This window comes from Rattus norvegicus, chromosome 1 (genome assembly GCF_036323735.1).
Source record: "Rattus norvegicus strain BN/NHsdMcwi chromosome 1, GRCr8, whole genome shotgun sequence".
Classification (NCBI taxonomy): Eukaryota; Metazoa; Chordata; class Mammalia; order Rodentia; family Muridae; genus Rattus; species Rattus norvegicus.
In genome coordinates, this window is record NC_086019.1 from 265,900,202 (window position 1) to 265,920,657 (window position 20,456).

Here is a 20,456-nt window from a genome sequence, read left to right on the forward strand (position 1 = left end):
TTGATTCTCAGCCTGGCTGTTTACTCCAGCAAGGAGTTCTCTGGAATTCAGTTGGAGTGGGACAGTGTTTAAGTGTAGGTTTTGACTTGTTAGCTGGTGTGAATGATGTATGCATGCACATTTACACCAAGTCTAACAAGGGAATTAGATCCACCGCTAGCATTTTTCATTCCATTGCTTTACGGTGTATTCCTCTCTTACACTGGTCTTTGGATGTAGACCTGACTCCCAGTCTTTTGTCCATGGTACAGAGGTGACACCAGGTTGATGAATATTCTTCCCAAAGACAGGCTGGACAGCCCCGGATCTACTGTCTCCTCTTGCCCCATCTTCCGCCTGTTTACTTGGTCGCCTGGTTGCCAAGTCATTTTTCGCTTTCCCCAGAATACACTTGGTTCTATCTTTTTCTTCCCTCCCTTCTTCCATCCATGTTTCCTTACCGCCATGTCTTTAGGAACATTTAGGACAATGGGAACAACCTTCTGTGGCTATCTTTTATCTCCAGCCTGGGTCCTATGGTGCTTGTCCCCATGGTGTCCCTAACACTGAAATCCTTGTGGAAACGTTGAGTGTTTCTCTACCACCTACAGAAGAATCAAATAATAGTCTAGTAGTCATCATGCTTAGGACCATAAATGCTGATGGTGCAGAGTAAGGAAAATTAATGAGGTAAACCTGGGCACATGACAGAGTAAAAGTTGTGACAAGAAAGCTAAGAAGAGCAGCAGAGGGTAAGTGCTTCTGGGTAAGGCAGTCACTCTTGAGTAACACAGATGCATTGTAGCACTGCACAGCAAGCAGCAGAAGGGCCCAGAGAGCTCTGTCCACTCTGCTAAGGCTCCCTGGAGGTGTAAAGACTGTGTGGAATGGAGTTCTGTGGTCCACACAGAAAGATTATGCAAGGGTTGGGTAGAGAAAACCCCCTGCAAAGGTCCCTGCTGAGACGTGGGATAAAGGAGTCTTGAAGGGACCTAAGAGATAAAGAACACATTTGCAAAAGGCACCAGTTTAAAAGGACATGGCTGGGTCTGAAAAACTGAAACTGAGGTGACCATGAGGAAAGGTGCAGGAGGGAGTGACTGTGGGATGTGAGACGGGGCAGGTCTCAGGAGCCTCGGAGCTTTTCTGAGTGGGCCACATCCAAAGCCAGCAGTGACTGGAAATGCGGAGTGACACCCTGTTAAAGACAGAGAAGAGAAAGGAACGGATGACTGATAACTGTCCTGCACAGTCTGGCTGTCCTTGACCTGGCTGAGACACCTTTGACCCCTGCCTGTGGGGGGCGTGAAATGAGAAAGGCCGCAGAGGCTCAGCTATGTGAGTGCTTAGACACCAGGGAGCAGCTCTATTGGAAAGGATTAGAAGGATAAGGAGATGTGACCTTGTTGGAGAAAGTGTCTGACTGGTGGCTTCAAAACTTGTGCCAGGACCAGGCCTCTCTTTCTGCCTGTAGGTCAGGATGTAGCTCTCTGCTTTCCCAGCATCTCAAGGGCCACCATTTTCCCGTGATGGTGATAAGGGGCTGACCTTGTGAAACTAATTAAATCCTTTATAAGGGAGAGTTGCTCTGGTCATGGTGTACTCTTCACAGCAGTAGAAACCCTAATGGAGATACCGTCTCTCACTGATATCAGGCGCTACTGTGGCAGGCACCTCTGTTCTCCCTGTAGAAGACCTCCAGTGCCTATCACTCTTCCCTGTCTCTTGACATCATCTGCTGACAGGACTTGAGACTTCTCAGGAGCCGATTGCATAATCAGCTCCTCCTCGCCTGCTCTCACTTCAGATTCCATCCAGTAGGTTTCCTGCATGTCAGCCTAGAGTGAGAGAACACTCCAGTCTGTGGTGAGATCAATTCCATAACTCTCATCTGCTGCTCTGTGTGTCTGAGTTAAAACAGTGAAACTGACCTTGGGCTTTATCTAAACAGTGCCTTTGAGGGAACTGTCTGTCTTGCAGAATCTTGAGAGTTGATGGCATGAGGTCTTGTCTCCTCCTGAAACTCCCACACTTGAGGACACAGAAAGTGGCTCATTTTGCTTTCATTCCTCGGAGCTATCTTGTGTTCTGAGTTCTATTTTTTGTGGTGTTCAAAGCCCCTGCTCCTTCAGATTCTGCCAGCTCTGAGCCGCGTGGTACTTACGTTAGCGTTTTCCTCATTTGAACTAACAAATGCATTTTAAGTGTAATTTTAATTAAATTTAGTATGTTGTTGTAGCAAATGACATTCTGTAGGATTCCATTTCACTGTAAAGTGGGCTCTGCTCCATGTCTCTTTGATAGGATCAACTCTAAATTGTGTTTTCCTAAGCTCCTTAGAGGCTGAGTATTTTGAGAGGGCACTGTAGTTGGATCTGATTTTGTTTATGCTATGCTATGGTTTTCCTTCTGTGGTGATGCAGACAGTCTCTGCTGCTACGACGGCTGTCGTCCACTTGGTCTTTGCACCTTCAAACAATTCAGGCTCCCTGGTTTCTTTGTTACTGTGGTACTGTCTTGTCCGTCCATGCCCCCCTCCACCTTCCCCCATGCTGCCAAGGTCTTTTTATTTTCTGACAAGGCACTTCGGAGGACACTGGAAGACTGACAGCTGAGAACAGGATCGGGGCAGAGAGAAATGCCCTGGTCCCCACAGTGCTGACTTTGAATGTGGGTGACGAGTTCTGTGGTGTAGTTGCCCACATCCAGACACCAGAGGACTTCTTTTGTCAGCAGCTGCAGAGTGGCCGTAAGTCAGTTTTCTGAGTTTATTGTGTCACCACAAAGTGTTCCATGAGACTCCCGTGTCACCCGAAAACAAGAAACCACATTTCTGTGTCTAAGCTGTGCTTTGTGTCCACAGACAAGCTCGCCGAGCTTCAGGAGTCCCTCAGTGAGTACTGTAGCCACGTGACTCCACGCTCAGACTTTTATCCAACCATTGGGGACATGTGTTGTGCTCAGTTCTCAGGTGAGGACGGTTTTTACATACAGTTGAGTAAAGCCACACATATTTGACTCACACTGAATAGCCCCACTTGACCTTGAGGGTTAACATGCACTAATTACACTAACCGTGTCCAATCACAGCAGACCAAAACAATGTGGTTTATGCTTCCTGTACCGGCAGAGCGCTAGCACCCAGAGCCTGCATGTATGGTTTCTGTGGGTCCCTTACCATCATGTGGAGATGAGCATGGACACTAGTGTGCGCTCTATGTAGAACCTTGCACTCCTTTCTTACGAGCTTTGTTTGAATTAGCAAGGGGGCTTGGAGGCCCAGCCCAGGCATGACCTCTGCCGCTCCACAAGTTTTACTTTGTAGAAGACTAGTTGTGTTACTGTTGCTTTAAGGGCAGCTCCACTAGCCCACTGAAGAGCCAGCAACCCAGAACCCACCAGTGAATACATTCACTCCTTGGTTAGAGTCCATGTAAGTCATTCATTGTCAGCTTGATTGGGTTTCACACCAGGGAGTGGCTGTGCCCCTGGCCCACCATGCCCCAACCTGACACCATAAACAAAATCAGTCTCTCTCCCTTTGAGCTCTTCATCAGGTATTTAGTTGCAGGGGGTTGGGGGAGCAAAGCGAGTTGTAAGCTGAGCACAGTGGTCCTGCTCTGGGAATGTGAGGTTTCTGGTAGTGTTTGGTGAGCACACGTGTGGAGTGCGGCAGATGTGCACACGGCCCTCTCCAGTTGGGGAGCACTCGTGCTGTTTCTGAGACGTCTTTCTCCTCCTCATTTCAGAGGATGACCAATGGTACCGCGCCTCGGTTCTGGCCTATGCTTCAGAAGAATCTGTCCTGGTTGGATATGTCGATTATGGAAACTTTGAAATTCTTAGTTTGAAAAGACTTTGTCCCATAATTCCAAAGTTGTTGGATTTGCCGATGCAAGCTTTAAATTGTGTGCTGGCAGGTATGAATTGCTGTGGTCCTCCATTCTTCAGATGATAAGACCCGAGAATGAAAATGAGTGTGCTTGTGGTGTAGACACCTGTGTGATGGAGCAGTGAGAGCCCCGAGGTCACTGTGGAGTGCCTTCCTTGTCCATAGGACTCAGGCTCCTTCCTTCCTGGGTCAGGACATTGTCTTCAGTGAGCTTTATAGGCTCACCATTACCACAGGTCTTAGCTGGTATCAGACATGTCTGAGTGCTGACCGTGGTGATCTTTAATTACGTGGGCTGCTGCATGTACGTCCTCTCCCAGATTTCCCCGGGATGCATTGCACTACAGTATGCAGAATAACCTCCTTAGGGTGCATTCTCCATGGCCGAGGTGCTTTAGTATTGTCTTGTATCTGTGGGACGTCCTACCTCCTGCTCTGGGGAAAGGATTGAGCTCACTTGTTTGTCCTGTCGCACACACTCGTCCTCAGAGACACTGCTGTAGCACCTCCCAACCCCCGTGGTCTTCTCCAAATCTCACCGTTGCCTTCACTGGGTGAAGCTGGGGCTTTCTCTCTCTTTTGGCTGTGTGTGTGTGTGTGGGGGGGGGTCATTCAGGTTTAGTCTCTGTACTGACTCTAGCCTATGTCTTTGAATTATTGGCAACATTGATTTGTATTAAAGAAAAAAAAAACAAAACAGCCCCACAAAAGTTTACATTAATATGTAAAGCCAGTATTTCTTCTTGGATTGTTTATACCTTTATGATCAATCAGTTTATTGAGCTATAATTCAGCTGTAGTAGTTCTTGTTTTAGGTGTAGAATTCAGTAGGTTTATTTTTTTCTTTTGCTGTTTGTTTGTTAAGTACTTAAGTGGGTTGTGCATGCTAATCATCATCGGTCTAAGGAGATTTCCATCATACCCTGGAGATCTCCTGTATGTTTTACAGGTCAACCATTCCAGGTAATGGCTAATCTTTCTCTCTCTGTACATTTGGCTTTCTGGACATTTTCTATCAATGGAATTAAGGTTTCTTTTGTTAATTTGGCTATTTTTTGTGTTTATAAAATCTTGCTTCTCAGATGAGACATTTTGGTGCCAGTGTTTGATATAGATTTGTTTTTGAGGAAACTTTGAGGAAATGAAGTTGAATATGTAAATGCTTGTTTTAGGGACTATTTTAACATCCTTTGTTAGGAGTGAAGCCATCTTTAGGAATGTGGACTCCAGAAGCCATTTGTGTCATGAGGAAGGCTGTGCAGAACAGGATGGTGACCGTGAGAGTGGTGGGCATGCAGGGGACCAGGGCCCTGGTGGAGCTCGTAGACAAATCGGTGGCTCCTCACCTCAGCGCTTCTAAAGCTCTGCTAGACTCCGGCTTTGCCATCGAGGAAAAGGACATAGTGGCAGATAAAGGCAGCAGTGCGCGTGCCTCGAATGGTAAGCAGGCCAAGAGCACAGGCTGGACCCAAGAGTGCATGCGTAGGCGGGGTGTCGGGAGCTGGTGTTTGGGTGCCTTTCTGCCTTTCTAATTGAACTGTCACATAAATGTACCTCCAGGTGTGTGTGATCAGTGACGTTTGATCAGTGAGGAATGTGACACTCAGGTGATAAGGTTAACTGCAGTCCTGATTTTTCTCACCTTCCTATAAAGACACCAGAGTATCAGTGGGAGGGAATTGAGCTGCCCCAGACTCCTCCACAGCCCAAACCACATATCTTCCTTGTGAAAACCTCTGTTGCTTTCATAGTTCCCTTGGCTGTAGAAGGAGCAGTGGAGGTGCTGGAGTGGACGTGGGTCGAGTTCACCGTTGACGAGACTGTGGACGTGATGGTCTGCATGATGCACAGCCCTGGGGAGTTCTACTGCCACTGTCTCAAAGACGACGGTAAGCTGGCTCTGCGTCTCGAATTCTGGAGAGTGTATGGCTGCCTTGTGGCACAAGTGCTCTTTGTAAGCCGCCAGGCACGGAAGGACTCGATGGCTCGTAGTTTGTGTTATTCTGTCTTGTGGCCATTTTGGATTTCATGGCATGTTGCTAACATCACTGTTGAAAATTAAGTCTGTCTGTCGATCTGATGGACTGTTAAATTCATAGAGACCAAATGCTGTAATGAGCGCAGTGTAGGGGTGACAGGGAGGGGACAGTGAGTGGGATGTAAAATGAATAAGTTAAACAATAAAAACAGTGCAGTGTAATGGTTGTCACAGATCAGCCCTGGTAGACAGCTCACCAGGAAGGAGAGAAAATGCTGGCTGGCATCCCGGAAGCTCCGGTGCTTCTCCTCTCCTTACCATGCCTTCTCCTTGAGAAGGAAGCGCGGTCCTGCTGCGCTGGATGTCCCTGGTTTGTGAACCTCAGATAAAGCACAACTATACAATATTTATGTTAGCTTTGCTTTGGTTACTGTTTCTTCACATCGTTACAGGGCCTTGGAGCTTGTGTTGTTGTTGCATAATATTCCATGGTGGAAGTGCACAGCAGTGTCTACTTCTCTACATTGTCTCAGCCATGTGTTTCTGCTGAGTCATTGTGTTTCTGCTGAGTCATTGTGTTTCTGCTGAGTCATTGTGTTTCTGCTGAGTCATTGTGTTTCTGCTGAGTCATTGTGTTTCTGCTGAGTCATTGTGTTTCTGCTGAGTCATTGTGTTTCTGCTGAGTCATTGTGTTTCTGCTGAGTCATTGTGTTTCTGCTGAGTCATTGTGTTTCTGCTGAGTCGCCATGTGTTTCTGTAGTCATCAGTGCTAGTCAACATTTTCTCTTGAGTCATTTCCCACAATTGTGACAACTGTCACTTTGAGATTTCTATTTGTCTCACATTCTCATACTTTGTGTTTTCTGTTTCATTTGAGCTGTAAAAGTGAATGAGAACCATTGAGTTTAACTTTTCTAGATCCATTTTTCTGCCAAATTACTACGTCCGGCTAGATATCTAAGTCCTTGGAGTTTAACTTTTCTAGATCCATTTTTCTGCCAAATTAATACGTCCGACTAGATATCTAAGTCCTTGTCTGACTCTCAAGTTCTGAGATGCATGATGTCTTCATTTAGAGTCACCGGGGAGATGGACTATTATGTCATGTAGAACAAATTGCTGGGGCGATGGCTTGGCATTTTAGACACTTGCTGCTTCTGCAGAGGACTCAGGCTGGTTTTTAGTATCCACATTGTAGCTCACAGCCGTCTGAAACTCCAGGTCCAGGGAATTGGAGTTTGACGTCCTCTCCTGACTTCCATTGGCACCAGGCATTCGTGTGGTATATGTACATGCAAGCAGAACACTCATACACATAACTTAAAAATAAATAAAGACCGAAGAAGCAAGACTTTACATTTCCCTTTTACTTATTTGTGTAGGTGACTGCCAGGCATCCAGTGCAGAATTTAAGGGTAACAGCTCAGTGGGAACCAAGGCCCCACCCGTCCTCATGGTCTGCAGTTCTTTTTCAGAAGCAGCAGCAGCCTGAGGCGTTCATTCTGTGTGCATAGCTTTCACACTTTGGAGCTTCCTAAACGTCGTGGATTACCAGTTCACATATTTTCCTTAATTCCCTTCTTGATATGCTTTTAATTTATCCACTTGGTAATTGCATAGATGGTGTGGAGAGTTCTGTGTGTCCCTTACTGAGCTCCGGTGTGGATAACTTGGAGGACCAGCACTGGGTGCTGTTAGGTTTCTAGTTGGTGCCATTTTCCCGTCCTGAAATACAGTGCAGGGTAACTGGCTGTCCCAGGGCTGTTATCTTTTGTGTCTACATCGCTGTCATCTGTGTGGTTTTACTTAGTTTAACAGGTGTCGGTAGAGATTATAGTCCTCAATCTGAGTTTACTCTACTATTCCGGTTTGAAACTTGCGTGGCCATTTGCCTGTATGCTGTGCACCACATGCATGTAGTGCCTATGTGGACCACAAGAGGGGGCCAGATTCACAGAACGGGAGTTAGAGATGGTTGTGAGCTACAGTGTGGGTGCGGGGAACTCACTCTGGGTCCTGTGCTAGGGCAGCTGGTATTCTTAACCACTGAGCCACGTCTCCAGCCCTGAAAGCACATCTTGGGACAGACTACAATGACAGTGATAGGTCAGCAGGTGAGTGCCTTGGAGAGTCCATTCGTCCTCCGAGATGCTAACCAAGAGACTTGCAGAGCTCTGTGTGCTTACTCCATTCATCTCCTGCAGCGTGCCCTTGCTCATCTGAAAGCTGAAGGTGTTCCCAAATTAGAATGTTATTTCTGTGACAGCCTTTGCCATAGTCCAGAAGTATTCACTTGCCTCTGGCTTAGATAGCTGCTCGGGTCCCTTTTCTGTAGATGCCGAAGCCGTTTGTGTCTTTGTTGTTTGTCCTCAGTGGCTTGCTGTCCTGGTTCTGTGAATTGCCATCTGTTCCCTGCTAGGTGATTGCTGCTGGCTGCCGGCAGTTGTAGAAGGTCTTCCGTTCAAGACTGCCTCCCCTCCTCTCACTGTGCTGTGCTGCAGATTTGCCCACAGACCTTCCATCTGAACATTAACTAAACTTTGCGTTTAGTAATTATATTTACTTTTGAGGACAGGGCTAACTTCATGGGTGTGTACAAGGTTTATGCTCAGACCGCGTGGTGGTATACTGATGGTACTGCCAAGCCCAAGAAGTCGTTGGTTTTCCATGTCTCAGAATTGAACTGAATATTTTGTGCTGCCTTAGTAATTCTTGAGAAAGGAGCAGCAGGTGTTGTACTTGGCAGCTGTTGGGGGCATAGCTGAGATTTTCATGGTGAGATGTTCTCTGACACTAAAGGGGACGTGTGGCTAATGTTCATCTTAACAGTCTATGTTCTGTGTGCTGTGTTTTCAGCCTTAAAGAAGCTCGATGACTTGAACAAGTCCTTAGCAGACTACTGTGCACAAAAACCGCCCAATGGCTTCAAGGCAGAGGTAGGGCGGCCTTGCTGTGCCTGTTTTGCAGGTGAGTTAGACGTGGAGTCAGTCCCTGTGTCACACTCAGACCTTGTTCTGGTTCGCGTCTGTCTTCTTCCTGTATTTAAGCACGTTTTCATGACCAAGATTAGAGGAACTGCTCTGATGCCTTCTTCATGAGCAGCCTTCCGGTGATGAGAGCTGGTGTTGGGGCTCCGGCGTCGGGGCTCCGTCCTCCCACACCGCGGACGGGGCGTTTCTGACAGCTTTGACAAGACTTTGACCAAGTCACAGCGAAGCCTCTGGCCCCGAGCAGTGAGAGTGTCCCGGCCGCCTCCATGTTGTTTATTGCATAGATTATGAATGAGACTTTTATCAGATGTCACGGTGCAATGCTGTAAGGAGTTTGGGGACTTTTCTTAAAATGAATCTTGGGAATTCTCAGTCTAGGAATTTTTGAAGAAAAACTAAAAGTTGTAATCTATAGAAGAGAAAAAAAATCACCACCTTTAATGTAGAAAGTGTCTATTCTAAGAAAACATTGTGTGTGAAGGAAAGAGAAATGTCAGAGCTCTGCTGCTTCTAGGTGACGGCAACTGGTACCGGGCTCTGGTCAAGGAGATCCTACCAAGTGGGAACGTCAAAGTACACTTTGTGGACTACGGCAATGTTGAAGAGGTTACCACAGACCAACTGCACGCAATAGCCCCCCAGTTCTTACTACTTCCGTTCCAAGGGATGCAGTGCTGGCTAGTAGGTAGGTGTTGGCAGCAGGCTCTCCACCCTGGGAAGCCACCATTGTGAGCCCTTCAGTTACTAATGCACTTGTTTTAACCTTCAACTGAGCTAGGGTAGGAACTTACCGAGTATTTTGCCCAGAATACTTAGCGTGATGTGAAGGAGTTGCTCTTCTGTAGTTCTGGGAATGAAAACTCAGGCTGTTTGGAAAGGTTTTTGCAGGACTCTGAGACCCCCAGATACTCATGCATTCTGGCATTTACTTCTAGTTACTTAGTCTAAAGCAACCTGGAAATGGCACAAGGCCCAGCTGCAGGGACTCATCCCCAGGCTGTTACTGACACCGTAACCAGTAGGGCCTACAGGAGTGGATGGCTGGTCACATGACCCATGTCAGGATGGTGAGTAGCCCTCTGAAGAGTGCCAGAGCATGACAAATAAAGAGGCAAATGCTCGCAGCCAACCATTGAACTGAGAACGGGGTCCCATTGGAGGAGTTAGAGAAAGGATGAAGGAGCTGAAGGGGCTTTCAACCCCATAAGAACAACAGAACCAACCAGAGCTCCCAGGACTAAACCACCATCCAAAGAGCACACATGGAGGGACCCAGGGCTCCAGCTGCATATGGAGCAGAGGACGGCCTTGTTGGGCACCAGTGGGAGGAGAGGCCCTTGATCCTGCCAAGACTGGACCCCCAATGCAGGGGATGTCAGAGCAGGGAGGCAGGAAGGGGTGGGTGGTTGGGTGGGGGAACACCCTCATAGAAGAAGGGGGGGGGTTGGGGATTTAGCTCAGTGGTAGAGCGCTTGCCTAGGAAGCGCAAGGTCCTGGGTTCGGTCCCCAGCTCCTTAAAAAAAAAAGGGGGGGGGTGGATGGGATAGGGGGTTTATGGACAGGAAACTGGGAAAGGGGATAACATTTGAAATGTAAATAAAAAAATCCAATAAAAAATAAGCAAACACCTAAAAAAAGAAATGTTTTAACAATTTTTAAATTTTTAAATTTTTTAAATTACTTTTTGATGTTTTATCACATTAAAAATAAATTTTTATTTTACTGATTTTTTTTTTAAAGGAGTGGCTCTGAGGGTCAGCACTAGGCCAGGCTGGGACTGGAGTCATGCCCAAACCTTTGCTGTCACCCTGCTGTTGTTAGGTGTTACACACACCCCAGTGCCTGTGATGTAAGGGAGGACAGCATCACTGCACGGTGCTGCTGGGAGAGCTAGCAAGTTCTTTAATGCGTGCTGCTGTTTTTCCCCATGTGGAGAAGAGAGAAGGAAGGTCACACAAACACAGGACCAGCAGGGCTTGGCGGTGTGCCTAGAGTGTGACATAACCCCTCCCTTTGAGCACGCTCTTGCTGCTTTGTTTTGCTGAGACCCAATCTCTGTAGTCAGACCTGGAACCTTGCGACCTTCTTGCTGGGATTACAAGCACGTGTCCCCACGCATGCACACATTTAAGAGTGTGTGAGTTGTATACAGGTTTCTTTTCCATTTGCCTTCATAGTCATGGCAGCAGCCTGGCCCAGAGCCACGCACAGTAACGTCTGTTGCTGCTCAGCACTCCGCAGGAGAACTTGTTCAGCCCAGGAGTCCTAAGGCAACCTGGTCCATATGAGACCCTAAGCTTTAAGACCCCCTATTTCTGTGGAAAGTGATCCCAGGTTCTTAGCAGTGCCCATGTTGGGGAGCATAGGTATTCCTAGGTCTTGTTTTTGTCTATCTTCATGACAGTTCTGTGAGGAGACACATGGCATCACATCGCCTCTTAATAATGTGCAATGGGTATGCTTCAGGCCTCTGTTCTTGTTAAAAACTATATTATCTCGTGTTCATACACGTATGTGCACATACTTGTGCATGTGCATATATATGATGCATTCATGCAGGCACATGCATGGCATGTTCATGGTAAGAGGACAGCAGGGACAGCTTTTAGGATTCAGTTCTCTCCTTCCACTTTGAGAACTAAAGATGAAATTCAACCACTCAGACTTTGGTGGCAAGCAGGTTCACCTGTGGAGCCAGCTTATCCCAGATTATTCTAGTCACCATGCCAGTGTGCTTCTAAGATGTGGCCCTCAGACCAGCAGCTTCAAAGTTCCAGACAAGCAGAAACTTGTCTTAAAAGTTCATATTCGTGCCTTCAATTCTAGCATTCGGAAGGCAGAGGCAGCAGATCTCCATATGAGTCCAAGGCTAGCCTGGTCTATACAGAGAGTTCCAGGCTAGCCAGAGATACACAGAGAAACCCTGTCTCAAAATGAAACCAAACCAAAAGTTCAGATTTACAGTCCGCACTCCAGTCTTCAATGAGAGACTCTGGAGTAAGCCTCTGCCTCTGTTAGCAGGTGCTATGGGGAGTCTCAGGGGCACTTTCATGGTTGGAAACCCTGAAAGAAAGGATACAAAGGAAAAGCCAGAGGTACCACCCCCGACCCACAGGCTAGACTGCTCAGGGGCTTAACCCAGGAGCTCAAGATGCGCCTGGGCAAGTGAGAGCCTGTTTCACAATAAAAGGGAGCAAGTCTAAGTAGCCTCAAAGCACAGGACACTGCAAAGGTCCTTTCAGCCATTGGCGGCTGCTTGTTACTCACAAGACTGCAGAAGCAAAAGCTCCTCGAAGACGGCAAAGGCATACAGATCTGTCCCTGGGACAGTGCTGGCTTGAGCCCCAGAAAGTGTACGTTGTGTGTTAGCGGGCACAGTGTCTGTGACTTGGTTTTGCAAAATGTAAGGTTTTCTTGAGCACATCGTGTGCAACTTGAGAATTTCTAAGCTAAGGGTAAGGCCCCGTCCTGCCCACCATCGGCATAAGCTCCTCTCACACACAGGCTCTTCTCTAATGTTCTTTTCTTACTTCTCAGATATACAGCCCAAAAACAAGCATTGGACAAAAGAAGCCACAGCAAGATTTCAAGCATGTGTCGTGGGGCTTAAACTTCAAGCCAGAGTTGTGGAAATCACGGAGAATGGGGTGGGCGTTGAACTCACCGATCTTTCCACCCCCTACCCCAAAATCATTAGTGACGTTCTCATCACAGAACATCTGGTCTTAAGGTGTGGTTCACCACAGAAGGACGAGTTGATGAGCAGACCTGCTAATAAACATAACCAGATCGACTCCCAGAGCGTGCAAGGTGATGCCTTTAAACCATCTGCAGTTCAAGTTCACGCCAGGGTTTGCTCGGCTCGTTAACGCTTTAGTTACAGCACACAAGTGGGTTTCATAGAGATTTCCACACACCATTGCCTACAGCTGCCATCCCTCATCCCTCCTGACTGCCTCTGGTCTCCTTCCAGAGTCACTTCTCCTCTGCCTGCCTGCCTGCCTGCCTGCCTTCTTACATTCTTTCCTTCCTGCCTTCTGTAAAATATATGATTTATTTTTATGTTCATTAATATTTTTCCTGAATGTATGTCTGAGGTGTCAGAAGCCCTGGAACTGGGGTATAGATAGTTAAGAGCTCTAGGCAGGCTCTCAGTGTGTAGCCCTGGCTGTTCCAGAATTTACTATGTAGACCAGGCTGCCTTTAAACTCAGAGATCTGCTTCCCTCTGCCTCCAAGTGCTGGGATTAAAGGCGTGCACCACCGTACCTGACCTCTCCTGATAGTGTGTGTGTGTGTGTGTGTGTGTGTGTGTGTGTGTGTGTGTGTGTGTGTGCGCGCGCGCGCGCATGTGAGAGGCTGCTGGTGCTAGTCTTTCCTCTGTTGGTTGGTGACCTTTCTGTGCAGAGAGGACTGCTGGTTTTATGTAATGGCATTTTTCAGTCAGTACTTAGGACTGCCCTTGTGCCACTGAGCTCTTGCCTAGGGGGGGAAAGGTGTGTCCTATTTTCCTCTAGCTGTTTCAGACTTTCAGATCTCAAGATCCATGTTTGCTCTTGAGTTGAGGTCAGCAGGGTGAAGGGATCTCACTTTGTCTCTTTGACTCTCCAGCTCTCTCTGCTGTCTGTCTGTCTGTGTCCACTCTGTGCTTTAACACTTTTGTCAGATTGGTTCCATGCACTGCAGTTTGGTTTGGGCTCCTCTGTCCCATTGGTCTGCATGTCTGTTTTGTACTGGTGCTGTGCTGGGCTGTAAGTATGGGGTTTGACACCAGGCATGGCAATAATTAAAGCATGTCCAGCATTGCGCTCTACTTAGAACTGCTGTGGTTATTGGAGTCTTTTGTGTATCCATCTATGTTTTAGGATTGTTTTCTAGTTCTGTAAATAATGGGCTTCAGAATTATGAGGAAGATTTTGTTGAAAGTGTAGAGTGCTGTGACTAGTGAAGTCTCTTCACAGTACTTGTTCTGCTGATTGACAGGCATGTGAGGTCTGAGCGGTATACTTTTCACATCTGACAGAAAGCTCATAGTTTGAAGGACTGCATTGTTACCATGCTGGGGAAGGCACAGAGGCAGGAGTGTGAGGTGACTGCCACTGTTTCCATAGTCAGGAAGCAGACAGGTGAAGACTGGGGTCCCTCTCAGTTTCTTGAGTAGCTTTTTGTAGAGTTCATTGGATGGAACCACCTCCACTCCAGCTGGCCTTCTCCCCTCAGGTAAACCTCTCCAGAACAGGAGGATTGTTTTGAACAAACATTCATTTTAGATTTAGTTGTTAGATAAGTATGCCTCATACAGATATGTATCATTTAAAGTTTTAATAATTTGAAGGCTTATTAGAAGTATTCTGCAGGAGTGCATTATTGAATGACTGTAACATGTACTCTTTCTGAGTTGAGTAAGTTGATTGGTGAGACAGACAGCTCAGATAGCTATTGATGAGCAAACTTATTGAATGCACACAGTACTGAGGAGAAGAGTAAGCTGCGTGTATTGAATGTGCACTTAATTTAATGTATATTTAATGGACCCCATGCCTTCTGTGTTTTCAGCCAGCCCTCCTGCAGAGCAGTGGAAGACCATAGAGTTGCCAGTTAACAAGACTGTACCAGCAAATGTACTAGAAATCATAAGCCCAACCTTGTTTTATGCCATCCCCAGTGAAATGCCAGGTGAGGAGCCGCTGACACATGCCTCTGCTTCTGAACAGTGCATAGCAGGTCCTCAGGGGAACTCTGGGCAGTGAGGGTGCAGAAAGGAGGGGGTGTCCTTAAGAACTGGAGCCCCGAAGACACAGAGGGTATGTATGCCCTGTGTCCAGCACCTTCTCAGCAGCCTAGGTTTAGTGTAATCTATAATGTCCTAGAGCAAAAAATGCCCTTAAGTTTTACATAACTTCTCTATTTAATATATTATCTATATTGAATTGTATTTATTAAGCTAGCCTCCAACTACATAAGTACCAACCAGAATTATTTCCAGTATAGTCTTAGTAATCCGTTATGAACATGGTTTTATCAGCTCTTCATCTCCATAGGTTATGTTTAGGTGAGGTATGGGTTGGCTTGTGACAGTTCTCGATCTCAGTACTCAGCAGCACTTTATGACTATCCGTGTGCTCTTATGTGCTGGACGTCAGAAGGTGAGCTGAAGGCTCTCTCTCACTCCAGCTGCAGTGCAGAGGGTCAGCTTTTCACTCACAGACCAGAGGTAATCTTCATCTGACTTCAGGAGGAAAGTCTAAGAGTGGAAATTTACTGTAATTCCTGAGCTGATAGTTTGAAGGACATGTTATTCTTTCATTGTTAAAATACCCCAAAGTAGATGTGAGCAGACACTACCAGTGTGCCCAGCTGAGCCTCCAGTGCCACAGGTTGGCTTCATAGAAACTTAAGAGGTTGCTTGACTGTAAACTTCCATTAAACAAGAGAAACTACCAAAGCAAGCTTAAATGCCACTTTTCTTCATAACTGGGCTCCAGTATGAAACATTTCCCTTTCTAAACAATACAACTACTTAAGGCTGATGAGGGGCCCAGCTCCTGGTAGCAGGCCTCCTCACCCGAGTTCCCTCCCCAGAGCCCACGTGCAGGAAGAAGAGAGGACACTCCTGGAGTGTCTCTCACTCACCTCCACAGGGTGACATGGTATTCCCTGTTATAAATAAATGTAAAATGAAAGCAAATAAAATATAGTAACTTTTATAGAGGGAGCACACTAGCAGAATCACGTCATAAGAAATGCCCCTGCCCCCCACCCCCAGCTCCTCATACCCCTTAGCTCAAATCTTGCAGCATAAGACAACCAGTAGTTTATCTGTTGTTAAAACACAATGTGTATTTTAACATGGACAGCTCTTGGCATGATTGGGACTTGGGATTCCTTGTATACTGTCACTATTGGGAATTTTCTCACACTGAAAATTGCTTTTATTTCAGAAAATCAAGAAAAACTGTGTGTGTTGACAGCTGAATTGTTAGAACACTGTAACGCTCAGAAAGGCCAGCCACCCTACAGACCACGGACGGGAGAAGCCTGCTGTGCTAAATACACAAGTAATGTTCTGTTTAAGTGAAACACTGCAGGGAAATGTTCTTGTCTTTATGGAGATGATGTAGAGTTTGGTATCCTCAATTTGGTTAGACAAACTGAGAAAGACAAACTGTGATTTACTTTCCATTCTCAGTAGGCTATTGTTAGGTGAGGCTGTAATCTAGAAACACTCATGGTTCGCTTCATGCACCGGTGCTCCCTCTGATGGGGCCCTGGTGCACGCACAGCCCTTCATACTGAAGGAGCTGCATGTGAGTAGCCCAGAGGAGAGTTAGATTGTCTCGAGACAGGCTTGTTTAACATTTCATGTCAACACATCGCATTGCTAATATAAGTAGCACTTGCTGAGAACAAATGTCCTGGTTCGTTTCTGAGCTGGAGGAAGGTCACAGAAGCACTGTGGGGTGTGGGTGGTTCTTGCTGTCCCCTGGGCTGGTGGAGTCATCGTCAGAATGGCAGCCAAGCAGGTCGAGAACAGAGTGCCCAGGTCGCTTCTTATTACAGCCAAGATTAAAGTAGGGGAGTCTTTCGTGGGCTCTCCAACTCTAAAAACCACCCACCTACATCTTGGAAGCCTCATAAAGACAGTTTGTCCACAGATGCCTGGCAGGCTGTTAATAGGGCAGAAGAAGGATGTCCTATTCAGAGACCTTCTCTATCAGCTTAGTGGTGTCATTCTATCTTGTCTTACTGTTGTGTGACATCTGGATGTGTCTTTATCACAGTGGAAGTTAAGGCATGACTTGGGGTGTAAGACCCCTTTGTCACTGTGAGGCCTCATAGACACTGCAGACACTCCCCTGTGGTGTGATGCAGCTCCCAGTTCTGTTGCCTTTGGGCTTCTTTGTTGAGAGTGTTGTTCTGTGTGTTCTCACTGTCCCCAGTCCTCCACATCGGCATTCTGAGGGTGGTGAGAGCTGTGAGGAAGGACACCATCGTGTTCCCATGTTAGTTAGCTGATTGCCTAGACCGCTTGTCTTCCAAACCTGGGTTGCCCTCGGTGTGTCCTTCACCCTCATGCTGAGTTCTGTTTGAACAGTCCCCAGGTCCCTGCCTCAGTGTCAGCTGACTTCCTTCCACTCTATTTAGGTAGCTGACCTCCGTTCCTCCTTTCTTTTTGCTGACCTTGCTGCTCTTTGAATCTCCTCCAACATCAGACTGCATGTGTCCCTTAGAAGCCAAGGAAAGGCATTGCATGTGAGGGTAAAAGCCTAGGCAGGGAGTTTACAGCTTTCCAGGATACAGAGCGGGGTTGAAAGTCATTCTGAAAGCATGGATTGTCTGTTAGCTGTTGGTATTTCCCATCAAAAGATGGACAGGTTCTCCAAAACTTGAATGTAACCCTTTGCTGTGTGGAACCTCGGTGTCCTCTTCATCCTGTTTGCTGTTTGGAATTGACACAGTGGCTGGCTTTCCACATCCTGCTGGACCCAACCCATGAATAGGCTGTAGTCTGGGAGTGCTTCAGGTTGTGGGGTAGGGGAGGGTTCCCCTAAACTCATGGTGCGTTTTCTTCATTCTCTGTTGAGGAGCTGCTGAGTGTCCCGTGCTTGATCAGGCTCTGCAGAATGTGTTTGCGGTCATCTCTGCTTTCCCAGCTCTCCGCAGGGAGTTCTGCTGTCTTCTTTTATCTTTGCTAGCTCTTTCATTTCTTGGGTGTATTTGTGTTTGAATGTTGTTCCCCTTCGTGTTTTTTTTTTTTTTTTTTTTTTTTTTTTCGGAGCTGGGGACCGAACCCAGGGCCTTGCGCTTCCTAGGTAAGCGCTCTACCACTGAGCTAAATCCCCAGCCCCCCCTTCGTGTTTTTGAGGACAGAATATCCTGTCTCCACATCTGTGCCATCCTTTGGATGTGATTATCTTCTCCCTGCAGGTCCTGTTTTGTTTGCTTTGCCATCCCTGTCGTGTGAGAGGCTATCTTGAACCATCTTTCCACATTACTGCAATGGGGTACCCAAGAGTTGTTTGGAAGTTTATGTGCAGCAGAGCTTACCCACTTGTGGCCTTCAGTGCAGGCTTGATCCGGCTTTGTTGGTGGCTGGACAACATCTACAAGTGCTCTCCTGGGTGGTATCTGTCTCCTGCCTGGAATAATACATTTGGCTTAACTGTGTCCTCCGCCTCATAGTCAGTCCCACGTCCATAGCATTTGGAGAAGGAACTTCTGAAAGTTCACCGTTCTCTTTGGTGAATTTAAAACTAGGTGTGGTGTGTAAAAGCGGAGCAACTGCTTCCTTTGCCCTGCCCTATTCTCTCCCTGTCAGGAGCCTCCGAGGCCCCGGTGATCCTGTCTGCCCTCCTCACCTTCAGCTTCTCCTAGCTCCCTTGGCTGTCAGCGGTTTCCTTTTGTGCCTCTGTCTTCCAGACTCCAGAGTTGCATGATCTCTCAGCTCCCTTGTTTTTGTAGTTAAAAAACAAAGTCAGGACCCTCAGTGTCTCCAGAGGGATTTGGAAGAACTATAGGAAACTCTGGACTCTTACCTGGAAACCTCTGTGGATTTAAGTGCAGTAGACAGCACCATCTCAAGTAGGGAGGGCTCTGACTGTACCTGCTGCACTAAGATTCCTTTGTTTTCAGATGATGACTTCTGGTACCGGGCCATTGTTCTGGAAGCGTCAGACTCTGATGTGAAAGTTCTCTATGCAGATTATGGAAACGTGGAAAGACTGCCTTTTTCCAGAGTGCAGCCCATCACTGCCAGCCACCTGCAGCTGCCCTTCCGCATCATTAGATGCTCACTTGAGGGTACACAGTTCTGTTACCTCTAGATTGTGTCTACCACATGTTTTACTTTATACTGCATAGCTCTAAGTCTGAATCAAATGGTTTCTATCAGATTGTTACCAGTGTTTTGGGTCTGGGCTGGGTGTTTCCAGGCTCTGGCCCTCTGGCCTTTTCACAGAACTGGGAAGCCACAGCTCACATAGATCTGCAGGAGTCTCAGGGGAGCTTTAACAGTGGGCCACATGGCTGCGGCCCCTCAGGGACTCTGGTACTGTGTGGGGCGTCCTTCTAAGTGGCTCAAGAAAAGGAAGAGTTGGCTACTGAGAGGGAGGATGAGCGCGTAGCACTTGCAGGTAAAGGGAGAGGCCGCCAAGTGCAATACTTGAAGTGGGGGTTATGGGTAGCCGTGTGGGGCCCTGAGGGTTATCTGTAGTCAGGTGGGGCCCCACTAAATTATGCTTAAGCTCGACTTCCTCTAAGTAGCTTCTCAGCAAGAGTGTTCAGAGAAAATTTGTTTCCTTTATACTTTAATTCTTGTGAAAACTGCATTCCATCTGTCTTCAGAGGGTCAGGGTTTGGAGACTGTTCTGTCCCTTCTGGTGCAGCTCCAGTGGCAAGCCTTGGGATCACCAGTGAGCTCACTGCTCCTGCAGAAGCCAGGCTGTGGTCCAAGGATCATTCCTGCTTCCTCACTGGGCGCACCTGTTCATTTGGAATATTCAAAGAACACATAAATTAGCATGTTTGACGTGACCCTGTCCAGCTTTTCTCAGAGGTGCTGACTTGTAGCATGCTTGGCCTCTGTACTGTGCTTTCCCACCAGAGCACAGAGGCAAGATTGTGTCTGTTCTGTGCCCTAAACCTTGGTGAGTGCTTGGTGCCTTACAGCCTGTCTGATGCCAGCCAAGCCAACAAATTAGCATAGGGCTCATTCATCTCAGTAGACGGCTCACTTAAACGTGGTCTTCTACGAGAGACACGCAACTGAAGAGATGGTTAAGCGCACTGGTGGTTCTTACAGGACCTGGGTTAATTCCCTGCAGCACCACATGGTGGCTGGCAACCACCTGTATGTAACTCAGTTCCAGGGAAGCCAAATCTGACTTCCATGGGCATGTGTCACACATATGTGCAGGCCATACACTCATACACACAAAAGTAAATAAGGTAAAGAAATCTTAAAGAGAAAGCCTTGTGAGCAAAGCTTACTGTGTAACCTCTGCAGGGCTGACGGAGCTGAACGGAAGCAGTTCGCAGCCAGTGATGGAGCTGCTGAGGAACGCCATGCTGAACCAGAGTGTGGCTCTCTCTGTGAAAGCAGTCTCGAAGAATGTCCATGCAGTGTCAGTTGAAAAATGTTCTGAAAATGGAATGATCAATATAGCTGAGAATCTGGTGATGTGTGGCCTGGCAGAAAACCTCTCATCTAAAAGGGAAAGTGCTTCAACTAAAGGTACCTTCTTAAGAGGAATACACAGCAGAGGCCACTGCTTGAGTTCTTCTGATTGTCTCTCCTCAAGTCTTCAGCCCCCACCCCCACTCCTCCTCCTCCTCCTCTGCACTCCTGTGGCAATTCAGCCTGACCCAAGGTCAGGGACAGAGGTGCTGTGGGAGTCAAGGCTGAGAGCTTTGGAACAGTTGCAAATTTTGCCCGTACCTAGTTCTCTTTGATCCCGAACAAAGTGAGAAGACTTTGTGCTTTTTAGAGATTGAGTCTTCCCGGTACCCCAAGAGAGTGTATTTGACAGACCCATCCTCACCCAAAAGGGGCCCATACATCACAGATCTAATCTTTAGATGGGCGTGCTGGTCTGTGAAAGTCCAGTCACAGCTAATGT

At 47.2% G+C, this 20,456-nt stretch overlaps 1 protein-coding gene across 16 annotated transcripts in view; it reads left to right on the top strand.

Annotated features, from left to right (window-relative positions):
• Tdrd1 (tudor domain containing 1) overlaps positions 1-20,456 on the top strand; it is a 47,500-nt gene that overhangs the window by 23,344 nt on the left and 3,700 nt on the right. For 12 of the 16 annotated variants that reach the window (XM_039103224.2, XM_063282786.1, XM_039103209.2 and 9 more), the window contains 12 exons: positions 2,561-2,728; positions 2,843-2,950; positions 3,729-3,899; positions 5,069-5,311; positions 5,623-5,760; positions 8,706-8,816; positions 9,354-9,524; positions 12,377-12,649; positions 14,395-14,514; positions 15,780-15,896; positions 18,472-18,639; positions 19,844-20,071. In XM_039103224.2, the coding sequence (XP_038959152.1) occupies positions 2,561-2,728; positions 2,843-2,950; positions 3,729-3,899; positions 5,069-5,311; positions 5,623-5,760; positions 8,706-8,816; positions 9,354-9,524; positions 12,377-12,649; positions 14,395-14,514; positions 15,780-15,896; positions 18,472-18,639; positions 19,844-20,071 (2,016 nt within the window). The remainder of the gene's footprint in view (positions 1-2,560; positions 2,729-2,842; positions 2,951-3,728; positions 3,900-5,068; positions 5,312-5,622; positions 5,761-8,705; positions 8,817-9,353; positions 9,525-12,376; positions 12,650-14,394; positions 14,515-15,779; positions 15,897-18,471; positions 18,640-19,843; positions 20,072-20,456) is intronic. The other 4 variants (XM_039103240.2, XM_063282791.1, XM_063282792.1 and 1 more) reach the window with 2 other exon arrangements.